A 13,272-nucleotide genomic window follows, 5' to 3' on the forward strand; every position below is an offset into this window, starting at 1 on the left:
TACTCCAGTAAATGTAAGTTTTACTACAACATGACCATAACATGTACTTAAACCTCCGTTAATGACAGCAGGTGGATGGATTCAACACTTCCTGTTCTGTCTCCGTCCAGCTCCAGATGTTAGGAGGAGACACAACAAACTGGACATGAAGACCAACCGAGACACTGAAAATACTTTGGAGATTTTGCTTTCTGAAAATAAATGAAACCTGAATCAGAATGACTCCTTTGCTCCTCTTAGCACATCACTACTTCACTGGTCTTGCTGTTATCACACCTGGAATGATGTTTCTCCAGAAACATCTCCTGTGTCTGGATGAGAACATTTCTAAAGACAAAATCAGCCTCGTGTTGTTAAAGTTCACCATGAAGACAACATGAACCAGCTTGTAGGCCTGGGCATCTACCACCAACATGTAGACCTCTGTGAACATCTAGACCTCTGAACTCCAGGTTCTGGTTCCTACCAATGAGTCCACATCAACATTTAGTCTAAACATCTAAAAACTGGAACCTTGTCTGGTCAAACTGTAACCCATCAGATTCTACTGATGTCAGAGCCTCAACAGTTGGAGAAATGTGGACCAAAGACTGGATTTTAGTGGAAATATGGATCCATCCATAGAAATAAACACTAGCAGGAACTTTATGGAGATATTAGACCACGTTAATTTGAAAGTTTTGCACTTTTTTTCCATTTTCCAGGTCCAATCATTAAAAATGTGTCCTCCACCGGATCATTCTGCTCTGATTCTGCCTGAGTCCTCACCACGTTTCATGGCTGCTGGAGGTTTATTTCTGGAGATACTGAACCTTTAGAGAAGAAGATTAAAGATCTGAAATAAGACAGAACATCTCATCTGTTTCCAAATGTTTGATCAGTTTTATAGACAGAAAGAGGAAATATGTACATGCAGTCTGTATTTTCACCAATAACAATAAGCCGGTTTATAGAAACATGCAGGACATCATCCAGAAAAAAACTAAATCAGATTGAAGCATAACTTCAAAAACAAAGAATGAAGATAAAACTTTAAACACGTTTCAGTTTGACATTAAACAGTCACGAAGCTTCTTGGACAAATAAAATCCAGACCTTAGAAATCTGACTGGCCAGAAATAAAAGACTGAAATAAACAAGACAGACTTCTTCCAAGGATTCAACCTAAAGTAATGAAAATACCCATCAAAATAAAAGGAAGGGATATAAAGGTAGATAAGTGAAACGAATAACTCACTCTGAGCAACATTTAAACATCTACCAGGTGAAAGGAAAAGTCCTGGATCACGTTCAGAGATTTTAATCCTGCTTTCTTCTAAAAAATAAAGACGAGTCCTGTAGAGACGGATGGTCGGGTCAGTGTGACGTCCCACACAGGGAGGTAAGGCGATTCTGTCAGGAGGAAAATAAAACATGATGAGAAACAGAAAACATTTCACACTGAAGGAATAAAGCCTGCAGCAGAACAGATGGATGATGGATGGATGGATGATGGATGGATGGATGATGTATGATGGATGTATGGATGATGTATGGATGGATGATGGATGGATGGATGGATGACAGATGGATGGATGGATGATGTATGATGGATGTATGGATGGATGATGGATGAATGTGTGATGATGTATGATGGATGTATGATGGATGGATGGATGATGATGGATGTATGGATGATGGATGGATGAATGATGGATGTATGATGGATAGATGGATGGATGATGATGGATGTATGATGGATGAATGTGTGATGATGTATGATGGATGTATGATGGATGGATGGATGATGGATGGATGATGGATGGATGATGGATGTATGAATGATGGATGTATGATGGATGGATGGATGGATGGATGATGATGGATGTATGGATGATGGATGGATGAATGATGGATGTATGATGATAGATGGATGGATGATGATGGATGTATGATGGATGTATGATGGATGAATGTGTGATGATGTATGATGGATATATGATGGATGGATGGATGGATGATGATGGATGTATGGATGATGGATGGATGAATGATGGATGTATGATGGATGGATGGATGATGATGGATGGATGACCTGCAGCAGTCGGATGCTCCTCAGAGCCGTTTCGTCCAGCAGAGACAGGTCTACTGAGTCCATGTGACTGGCCAGCAGCTGGATGCTCTGATCAGAGGCAGAGGACAGTGGTTGGTTAATGAGCTGCTCTATCAGCCTCAATCAGACCATTAAACACTCACAAGCTCATTAATTACAGACTGAAGTCACATCTCAGCACAAACACATGAAAACACAGTCTGGATGGAACCAGAACATCTCATGAAGACACGACTCCAGCCTGGATGGAGGACTTTAAAGGCCCACAGAGGATTTATTATGGTCATTCTGGACAAGTTTCAGGTTATTCTGGGCAGATTTTAAGTCACTTTGGACAAAGTTTAGGACATTATCTGCTGGTTTCAAGTAAAAAACTAGAATAATGTCTTCAACCATCACATTCTATTGATGTTAGAGCCTCAGCAGAGAAATGTGGACCACAGACTGGACTTTAGTAGAAACATGGATCACTGGTTCACAGCTCCTTGGAATTTTTTATCTATCATTATTATTATGACGCCATCTGCAATCTGCATTTCACTGTTAAATCCACTTCTCCAAGAGAAAACCCACATCACTGTATCCTGGGCTTAGCTCCGCCCCCGATGACTCTGATTGGTTTAAACCAGCTGACAGGAATAAAGATGATGAGGTGCAGCAGATCATTGTACCAGACATGGATCCAGACATTTCAATAAACATCCTGTTTAAAGGTCAAAGTGTTTCTGTGAACCTTAAAAACATTCTGAAGTGAATGAAAGCTTTTCTACAGCCGTCCTTAATTAGAACATTTCAGTAAGAATGATTCAAAGTGAACCTTCATCAGGCTGACACTGAGCTTTTTATTTTCCTCTTTAAACGTCGGTCTGTCGCTCACCTCTCCGTTACCGACGGGAACGTTGATGACGATGTCGTCGTCTCCGGCTGCGATGGGAGAACCGTTCACCGAGATGCTGTACACTCTCTCTTTGTGACGGGGAACTCTGACTGCAGGAGTTTTAGGAAGCCTGAGGACAAACAGGCTGAGATGAAGCAGATGCAGCGGTACAGAGAGGAACACTCAGATACAGACGTCAGCAGCAGATCCATGAAAGAAAAGCAGCTTTAAGACGAGCTCTGAAGGAACAGATGGAGCACTGATGGGTCTGAGGTTCTACAGAATCCGTCAGTAAATGACAGCGTTCTGGTTAAAGTGACCTCAGAATGAAACATTAAAGACAAAACACAGATTCAGAAGCTTACGGTCACTAAAACTAGGCTGAGTTTTTCATTCCAGTCGTCCAGATCAGATCAGCCCAGACATACAGGAATGAGACTGTACAGGTAGAAGCTGGACTTTTTAGGCGGCAGCAGGCTGTACAATCCTCACCTCGGGTCGAAGCGTGGGGTGATCAGAGGAGTCGTTCCCATCATCACAGAAGAATCCAGAACACTTCTGGCAGGAGTCACCAGAGGCTTCCTGTTAGATCTGAACACAGAGACCAGTTAGCATCACTTTACTGATGGATTAAAGCCTAAAGCCTGTTCAGACACAGGGCCTGGCATTCTGACTGCTTCTCCAGCCTGTTAACCAACAATCCAGTGCATGTCCATTTTTACCATCACTTTTTATGTACTGACCAGTCATAGAAGCTCAAACAGAATGCTGGTTCATATCCAGCAGAGTGAACCAAACGCTAACACCCTGTACTGCTGGTGGACATGAGAAAAGGCTTTACGGGTCAGTAGATGGTAAACTCTAACCTTCATGTCCTGCAGGTCAAACCGAACCGTTTTAAAGTTTGAAAATGTGGGGAAAATATTTTCAGTGAAACTTCTGATGTCCACATTTTCATTTAACATTTCTGGGAAATTCTTACAGTTTTTGGTGGAAAAATAAAAAAACAAAAATAAAAAAATCCAGCAAATGTCACTGGATTTTGGTTGATTTTTATGTGAATGTTCTTAAAGAAAATATCAGAAGTTTTACTGATATTTATGGAATCACTTTAGGTATATGTAGGATTTTTTGGAAGATTTTTACCCTTTTTTTGAATATATTTACAAGAATTTTCTTGCCAAATTTGGGGAATTTTTTAAAATGAAACTTTTAAGGAATTATTGGAATTTTATTCCTGAAGGTTTTGCAAATTTTCAGAACTTTGGGGATTTTTTGACTGAAGGAAACAACATTTTTGGTGCCCATAAATGAAGACAACAGGAGGATTAAAGCTGCAGTCTGTAGGTGAAATCTGACAAGAAGTTTAAAGGACATTCTGTGAGTCCTACATGTGTGACTTAAATAAAACCAGGAGAAGAGTTTTATCGTCTGATGGAGGAGCTCTGCTTTATGGATGTTTAAATAAAACTAGAAGAGTTTTACCGTCTGATGGAGGAGCTCTGCTTTATGGATGTTTAAATAAAACTAGAAGAGTTTTACCGTCTGATGGAGGAGCTCTGCTTTATGGATGTTTAAATAAAACTAGAAGAGTTTTACCGTCTGATGGAGGAGCTCTGCTTTAAGGATGTTTAAATAAAACTAGAAGAGTTTTACCGTCTGATGGGGGCGCTCTGCTTGCTGAGCGTCAGGGCTTTGGCTCGTTTTGATGTGGTTGGAGGCTTTCTGGAGGCTTTTCCCTGCATTAGAAACCTGATTAAAGCCAAACTCCACAGAAAACATCCCAGACAAACCAACACTGATGAAGAACGGAGCTGCTGAACTCTGAGCTGTCTCATGTGAAATGTCAGCCCGATCTCACGAGGATTCGTGAAACTGTCACGTAAGTTTTAGTTTCGGTTTCGTGCGCACCAACACGATTTTGTCATGTTTTTCGTGCCGCTCACAACGAAATGCACACCAATGTATTTTAAACGGCGGACTTTTCGTGCCACTCAGAACGTATTTCAAATGAATGGGTATATTATATTTTTAATGTGAAACCGTTGCGAATCCAACGCTATATTTTGCATTACATCATCCCTAACCATAACCCAGTGATACACTTACTAATTTGCATAGGAATTTAAAGAATGTCCGACGGCTGCAAACGCGATCACACAAACAGTATACGCCGATGGACAGCTTAGATCGTCATGAATCCGCCGGTATAAACCACTTTCAGATGTGATTACCACAGCGGGTTTCGTTGTGAGCAACACGAAAAACATGACGAAATCATGTTGGTGCGCACGAAACGAAACAAAGATTTACGTGACAGTTTCACGAATCCTCGTGAGATCGGGCTGGAAATGTGCCTCTACCTTCCTGGTTGTACTGGGAGTGTTCTCATCCTCACAGCTGGACTTGGTTCTGCCGTTCTTCTTGGACGCTGTGGGTGGACAGAACAACTGAAGTCAGCAGAAGTGTCTGGTTTTCAGTCTGGTCTAAGGAGGAGCTTTAAACCTACTTTTGACGGTTTTCAGCAGGACTGCGTGATCTTCAGCCACCACGCTTTCAACCATAGCAGCTTCTTCTTCTCTCTGCTAACAGACGGATTAATCAGGGACTTAATGTGGAGCTGAAGCATGAAATATGATGAGAGAAGAACAGATAATCACCTTCACATCATCCACCTCTGGAGACTTTGGTTTGTCAGACTCTGGAGAGAGAGAAAAGCTTTTCATTAGAACCTGGAGAAAGTTCTGCTACATTCAGGTCACATGAAGCACGAAGATCATTATCAGCAGCTGGAACATCTGTCTGTTAGGGTACAGCAGAGTTTTACATTCATCTTATAACATGTATTTTATTTATTTAACCAGCTAATCACCACAAAACTACACTGGAATAAGAACCAAAATTACCACAAAAAGGATCAAAATCAACCAAAAAAGTACCAAAATGATCACAAAAAGGATCAAAATCAACCAAAAAGTACCAAAATGATCACAAAAAGGATCAAAATCAACCAAAAAAGTACCAAAATGATCACAAAAAGGATCAAAATCAACCAAAAAGTACCAAAATAACCACAAAAAGAATCAAAATCAACCAAAAAAGTACCAAAATAACCACAAAAAGAATCAAAATCAACCAAAAAAGTACCAAAATAACCACAAAAAGACACAAAACCACATCAAAAGAGCCGAAACTACCTTGAAAGGTTCAAATATGCAGGAAAAACACAGAAAATCAACACACAAAAAAAGAAATTGCAACAAAAACAACAAAAAAATCAACCAAACAGGACTAAATTTCCCTCCAGAACCTCCTCAGAACATCTGGTTCTTCATCTCCTGTAACTTTATCAATGATCAGAGTTCTACTTTTATCACTATGATACATCCCATTAGCCTAGCCACGCTAGACAACCCACAGCAACGAATTTAATTCTCTGCCAGGGTGGGTCTAGTTACCCTCCATAAGGCTCGAGGCTGGATTCTCCTAAAACTGGCCGGACCAATCACCATGAAGTGTAGAGTCAGAAGGCGGGCGTAACGAAGTGACGACAGAGGCGCGACGATTCTGACAGAAACAACCGGCGCACAATAAACAGTTATCTTTGGACTCGGTTTTGGCCACAGCCCTTAAAGATTTGAAGCTAAAATTCAACTTGAAAGATAAACAAAGGACGGCACTGAAGTGTTTCATTGAGAAGAAAGACGTATTTGGACTTATGCCGACGGGATATGGCAAATCCTTAATATACCAGTTAGCTCCACTGGTTGGGAAGCTAATGGGACTTAGCCACAATCCGCCGGTGCTCTAGGAACTCCGTCAGCCTATTCGTTGCACTGATTGGTTGTATACCTACCCAACTGCTGCAGAGTGATTTGATAGACAACCTTTTAGCCCGCCTCCCTCCCTGTCGAGCGTTCCTAGACCCTTGTGCCTTCACAACATGGGTCTAGCGCGGCTAGGCTAACATCCCATAATACTGATACTCATAGCTAGTTATACATTTAATTGGCTACTTTTTAAAAATAATCATTTTTAACAATTTCTGAGCGCTGCAAAAATGCAAAATGACCACAAAGAAAAAATTGGTAAAAAAAAAATGACTAAAAAGCTGCAGCAGCAGAAACCAGAAGAATGAGCAGAAATGTAATTTATGATAATTTCTACTGTTTATTTGAACTGACTGCTCTGACTCCTCTCCTATGTCTGGCCTTATTATCTGTGTTGTAGGTTTTAAAGTCTAAGCACCTTGTTGTGGATGATGTAGAAATAAATAAAGTTATTATTCATTTATGGAAGGAGGAGGAAGAAAAGCTAAATCAGAACAGCGATACACAACTATCTGCTCATTAAAAACACACATTAGCTCTGCTAACTGAAGCAGCGTCTGCAGCTGGGTGGCATCAGTCCTCGTCCTAACTTTGTTTAGTTCTGATTAACTCACTGCAGTGCTCCAGCCAGGACGTCTGCCGGACGGCTTTGGGGAGTTTGATCAGAGCCATGTTGTAGCTGTTGTCCACATCCTTCAGCAGCTGGTTGATCTTCTCCTTCAGCTGGCCCACTCTGGTTTTCACTGGAGAACATCAGAGTTATGGAGGTTAGAAAGCAGAAGAAACTACAGCTTTATACTGCTGCTGATGCAGAGGTTTACATAAAGACTCCAGGTTTTATTATGGAGGTTAGACAGCAGTATCATTTTAGGATAACTTATAGGGACCTAAGTTGTTATATACTCTCTTAAAATATCAATTTTGAGGATCATTTTCAAAATAAATGTGTATTTTCCTCATTTGAAGATCATTTATCGGAACTTGTACTCCTACAAGATCAATTTTGAGAACTATTTTCAAAATATATGTGCATTTTGTTCATTTTAGGATAATTTATAGGGACCTAACTTGTTATACACTCTCTTGAAATATCAATTTTGAGGATCATTTTCAATATAAATGTGTATTTTCCTCATTTGAAGATCATTTATAGGGACTCAAATTAATATATACTCATGAAAGGTTAATGTTGACGACAATTTTCAAAATATTTATGCATTATCTTCATTTTAGGATCATTTATAGTGTCCTTTACAACTTTACCGAACTGCTGCCTGAGTCTGTGGTCAGTGGAAATGTCAGTTTATAATGAGGTCAAACAAAAACTACTTATGTATTATAAAACACTTCACTGGTACCAGGTTTTACTGCAGTATTTCTACTAAAAATGAAGAATATACACCTTCGAGGTCGAAATCCTCCAGAAAAGCTTCCAGTTTAGCGGACTTGGGGTTGTTCTTCCTCTGTTTTGTGGTTCTTTTCCTGGGAGCCATGTCTGCCTGAACACTGAGGGACAAATAAACCCATTTAAAACCAATATAAACGGAAAATAGCTGGAAACGAGCTAACAGTTCAAACTAAAGGCAGTGTGCTAGTTATTTTGTTAGCAAGTTTAGCAGCTTACAACGTCCTGTTTTAACAAATCCATTTACACACAATGTAAAATATGGAATATGGAGATATTTACTGTACTTGACGTCGAGTTCAGTTATAATTATGGGATGTTTATTCAAAATCTGCTAAAATGCAGCTAACGTTAGCAAGCTAACAGCTAAAGCTAACGTCGGTGTTTGTTAGCTGGTTAGCAAAGCGAGTTAACTGACTTTCTGCCTCAACAGCTCCGTTCACACACATCAACATTAACCAGCCCACTTTAAATAACCAGTTTAACCGCTGTAATGTACATATTTTATAGAGGATTATTTACCCAATTCTACTTTTCCGTTTCGTCTCTTCGCTTCCTCCACAAAGCCGTTTTCAAATCTTCCCGCGGGGCGGAGCCAACATTCCAAACCAGCCAATCAGAACACACATTTCCTGGCGTCACAACAAACTGCCTGACAGCCAATCACAGGCCTGAACGTTGGTGTTTACATCAGGAGGGCGGAAATGTTTTCAGGCAACATGGCAGAAATGTGATTTTTAAAGCAGAGGAAAATTCTCAGCAGAAATCACCATAGAGCTGCATTTTACGACGGAATATAAAGAAAGCAAACTCGCGTATTATTTTACGTCTCATCTTCTCCTGAAATGTCCAAACCTGCAGTGTTTTCTCTCGATCAGGCGCTGAGGAGAAGCTTCGTGAACCTGGAGGACAGTCAGAAGGTCTGGAGGAAGGTGCTGGAGGACTGTAACCCGCTCATGGAATCTCTGGGGAACCTGGCCGAGCAGTCAGCAGCTCTGTCCGGCCTCCAGATCTCCAACACGCCGCTCAGAGACTTTCCAGACCTGGAGGAGAGACTGAGGTTCAAACTGAGTCTGGAAACGGATTCAGTCCTGAGGAAACTCCACGAGAACATGTAAGAAACTGTTCAGGTACCTCTGTAAGACTGCAGGGATGCTGCAGAAACTCACCTCAACCTTCCAGATAGCCTCAACTTACTCATAATGAGATTTATAATGAGGTTTATTTCACAGATAGATTTAATCTGGCTAAAAATGACAAAACATCAACTCCACAGCACGCCTTTCTGTCTGCTGTCACTAGTTTGTGTTAATTCTACCTGTAGATTTAGATGATCTGTTCTCTATTGTATCTATATCTTCATATATTAGTGCTCTGTCCATCCATTAATTCTCTTTATTCTCTAATTAATGAACCTTTCTGCTGCTTTTGCTCTTCTGGTCTGATGCTAAACTGCTTTTCTTCATCTTAGAACTCGTTCTCTGTGGAATGACAATAATTTCATCTTGTCTAATTTCCAGCTGGAAGAAACCAGTTAATAAGCTGTAAATCAAAATCCACCCTCAGAAGTAAACATGTTTAAATGTGAGCCTCTACTGGCGTCTTTGTGATAATAAACAGTCGCTGACAGTGTTGTAGTGATACGACACGATTCTGAGAAACATTTCTGCTGATTAAGGATCAAGAAAGAGAAGACAATCCTTCATTAATACGTTGCAAAACCGCCTACACCACCGTTCTAAAGTTTGGGTTCAGCCAGATAAACCCCCACTTTTATCCATGTGCTAACATAACTGAACAAGGGTTTTCTAATCATCAATGAGCCTTTCAGCACCATTAGCTAACATAATGTAGCATTAGAACACAGGAGTGATGGTTGCTGGAAATGTTCCTCTGTACCCCTATGGAGATATTCCATTGAAAATCAGATGTTTACAGCTACAGTAGTCATTTACCACATTAACTATGTCTGCACTGGATTTATCATTCATTTAATGTTATCTTCATTGAAAAAACTGCTTTTCTTTCAACAATAAGGACATTTCTGAATGAGCCCAGACTGTTTTAACTGTAGTGTTTGTGTCTGTGTTTTCATTCTGTTTCCTCTCCTTCCAGGTCTTCCCTCCAGGCGGTCAGAGACTCGGTCAGTCATCATCTCTCTGCGGTCCAGCAGCAGTTTGATCAGATCTCAGAAAGTCTGGATCTACTGGATTTAACGCAGCGCTCGGCCTCCACGCCGTCCGTCTGTGATCTGATGGAGTGGCTTCAGGACGCAGAGCGGCTCTACCGGCTGCAGTATCCTTCTGCTCAGCTCTGAAGCTCTACGTCGTGTTGTGGGGTTTTGTTTTCTCCTGAACTCGTGTTTCCAGATTCCTGAGGAGGAAAACTCTGCTTCAGACACTCAGAGTGGACGACTTCTGTCTGCTGGAATCTGCTCCTCAGAGGTGGAAGTCTGTGGAGTGTGAGAGCAGCGAGGATCAGATCACCGGTAAGATGATCACCCTGCTCTGGTCACAGATCAATAATAGAGCAGACCTGCAGCAGAGCTTCACTGGCTTTAGTGGCTTTATTCCCTCTAAACTGTCTTTTAGTTCTTCCAGTATTTATCTGTACTTTTTCTGTCATACTGTGTTTTTCTCTCTCTTAAATCCTGTATGCTTTTCTTTGCTGCTCATTAATTATTTACTCATAATTATTAATGAATCACACACTTCAGCCTCATTCTGCTGCTCTTCACAGTCACACAGACGACGCTCTGATCTATTGTGTTTGTCCTGAAAGGAAGTTAAAATGTGGACGTAACAAAACTGTCTTCAACTAAACAAAAACACGACTGAAATAATTAGGGATGGGAACGATTAGTTATCATTAAGAATTTAGCCGATTAAGTAAATTATAACCGATAAATGTATGTCAGTAAATGTAGGTCAGCTGGAGTTAATGGTGATGACACGAAAGAGACACAATATGACATGAACAAGAAACAAAAACGATGAAACTACGCAAATAAGACACAACGCAACAAAAAATTAGATAAACAGCACAAGTAGGAACAACAGGAAGGAAACAGAAAATGGAGACAGAAAACGACAGAAATGAAACACAAAATGACAGAAACGAGACAAAATGAGATACAAAATGACAAAAATGAGACACAAAACGACAAAATGGAGAGAGACATAACGACAGAAATGAGACACAAAATGACAGAAATGAGACAAAATGAGATACAAAATGACAAAAATGAGACACAAAACGACAAAATGGAGAGAGACATAACGACAGAAATGAGACACAAAATGTCAGAAATGAGACAAAATGAGATACAAAATGACAAAAATGAGACATTAAACGACAAAAATGAGACACAAAACGACAAAATGGAGACATAATGACAGAAATGAGACAAAATGAGATACAAAATGACAAAAATGAGACATTAAACGACAAAAATGAGACACAAAACGACAAAATGGAGACATAATGACAGAAATGAGACAAAATGAGATACAAAATGACAAAAATGAGACATTAAACGACAAAAATGAGACACAAAACGACAAAATGGAGACATAATGACAGAAATGAGACACAAAATGACAGAAATGAGACAAAACGACAAAAAGGAGAGTCAAAACAACAAAAATAAGACACAGAATCGCTAAATTTAAGGAAGAAGAACGTTGTGATGTCGGTAGATGTAGTTCAGCTGTAGTTCCTGGATGTTCCAGCAGGTGGAGCCTCTCCAACCACAGCTGATGTGAGGACGTTCTTCTACACCACCTTTTCACCTTAAGACTTCAGTAGAAACCAGCTGGACTTCTCTGGAAGACGTTTCTCGAAATGTCTTCCAGAGAAGTCCATCAGGACCTGGATGGGTTTAGCAGCAACGAGCACCATGATAGAGACTTCATTGATAATTAATGACCTCCAAGCAGAGCTAACATAGCCTAGCCGCGCTAGACAACCCACGGCAACGAATTTAATTCTCTGCCAGGGTGGGTCTAGTTACCCTCCATAAGGCTCGAGGCTGGATTCTCCTAAAACTGGCCGGACCAATCACCATGAAGTGTAGAGTCAGAAGGCGGGCGTAACTAAGTGACGACAGAGGCGCGACGATTCTGACAGAAACAACCGACGCACAACAAACAGTTATCTTTGGACTCGGCTTTGGCCACAGCCCTTAAAGATTTGAAGCTAAAATTCAACTTGAAAGATAAACAAAGGACGGCACTGAAGTGTTTCATTGAGAAGAAAGACGTATTTGGACTTATGCCGACGGGATATGGCAAATCCTTAATATACCAGTTAGCTCCGCTGGTTGGGAAGCTAATGGGACTGAGCCACAATCCGCCGGTGCTCTAGGAACTACGTCAGCCTATTCGTTGTGCTGATTGGTTGTATACCTACCCAATTGCTGCAGAGGGATTTGATAGACAACCTTTTAGCCCGCCTCCCTCCCTGTCGAGCTTCCCTAGACCCTTGTGCCGTCAGAAACATGGGTGTAGCGCAGCTCGGCTAGAGCTAACGTACACCCCCTGTCAAAAGTTGTAGAACAGGTTCTACTTTATTTGAATGAGAAAGTGTCCTAAAACTTTTGACAGGGTGTACGTCAGACGACTGGACGCCTTTACTGAACCAGTAGGTTAGAAGGACTGGTGTATAACTAACCCAGTAAACATGAAATAAATGACTACCATTGACTCTGTTTGATTTCTTGTGTTTTGGTAACTTGCAGATGAACTCAGTTCTTCTGTCTGTTTTCAGAAACTCTCTGCAGAGTTTCTTTCTTCATGGAGTCACAGTGAAGACGTCTGACAGAAGCTCATCTGTGGATCTGAAAACAAACCAAAGGAACTGATGAGTCAGACGGACTCAGATATCAGAGACGACTGGACTTCCCTCCAGAGAACCGCCTGGATGATCTGATCATAGAGGACATGAGGACCTCGTTTCAGACTTTAAAGTCCAGTATAACGCAGTATTCTGATGTATTCTACAGCCTGTGATGTTGGATCAACCCAGAATAAACAAACTGCAGCACACAGAACAGAACACGGCTCACACG

At 40.8% G+C, this 13,272-nt stretch overlaps 2 protein-coding genes across 3 annotated transcripts; one reads left to right on the forward strand and one right to left on the reverse strand.

Moving 5' to 3' along the window:
- Positions 1-858: 858 nt before the first annotated feature.
- cdca8 (cell division cycle associated 8) lies at positions 859-8,851 on the reverse strand. Of its 2 annotated transcripts, none has more exons than XM_051955918.1 (11): positions 8,727-8,851; positions 8,202-8,305; positions 7,414-7,542; positions 5,630-5,670; positions 5,479-5,551; positions 5,333-5,400; positions 4,626-4,708; positions 3,462-3,560; positions 2,970-3,099; positions 2,075-2,161; positions 859-1,392 (listed from the first exon to the last, which is right to left on the reverse strand). In XM_051955918.1, exons 2-11 carry the CDS (start codon positions 8,290-8,292, stop codon positions 1,357-1,359), a joined length of 837 nt encoding a protein of 278 aa, XP_051811878.1. In that variant the 5' UTR covers positions 8,293-8,305; positions 8,727-8,851; the 3' UTR covers positions 859-1,356. The 2 variants fall into 2 exon arrangements, with proteins under 2 accessions (XP_051811878.1, XP_051811877.1); XM_051955917.1 differs by having other exon boundaries at positions 5,479-5,554.
- Positions 8,852-8,905: 54 nt separating this feature from the next.
- Positions 8,906-13,259, forward strand: c19h1orf109 (c19h1orf109 homolog (H. sapiens)). Its single transcript, XM_022216729.2, has 4 exons — positions 8,906-9,318; positions 10,320-10,499; positions 10,574-10,692; positions 12,972-13,259. The coding sequence occupies exons 1-4, from the start codon at positions 9,050-9,052 to the stop codon at positions 13,010-13,012; spliced, it is 609 nt and encodes a 202-aa protein (XP_022072421.1). The 5' UTR covers positions 8,906-9,049; the 3' UTR covers positions 13,013-13,259.
- Positions 13,260-13,272: the final 13 nt, after the last annotated feature.

This window comes from Acanthochromis polyacanthus, chromosome 11 (genome assembly GCF_021347895.1).
Source record: "Acanthochromis polyacanthus isolate Apoly-LR-REF ecotype Palm Island chromosome 11, KAUST_Apoly_ChrSc, whole genome shotgun sequence".
In the NCBI taxonomy this organism is placed as follows: Eukaryota; Metazoa; Chordata; class Actinopteri; family Pomacentridae; genus Acanthochromis; species Acanthochromis polyacanthus.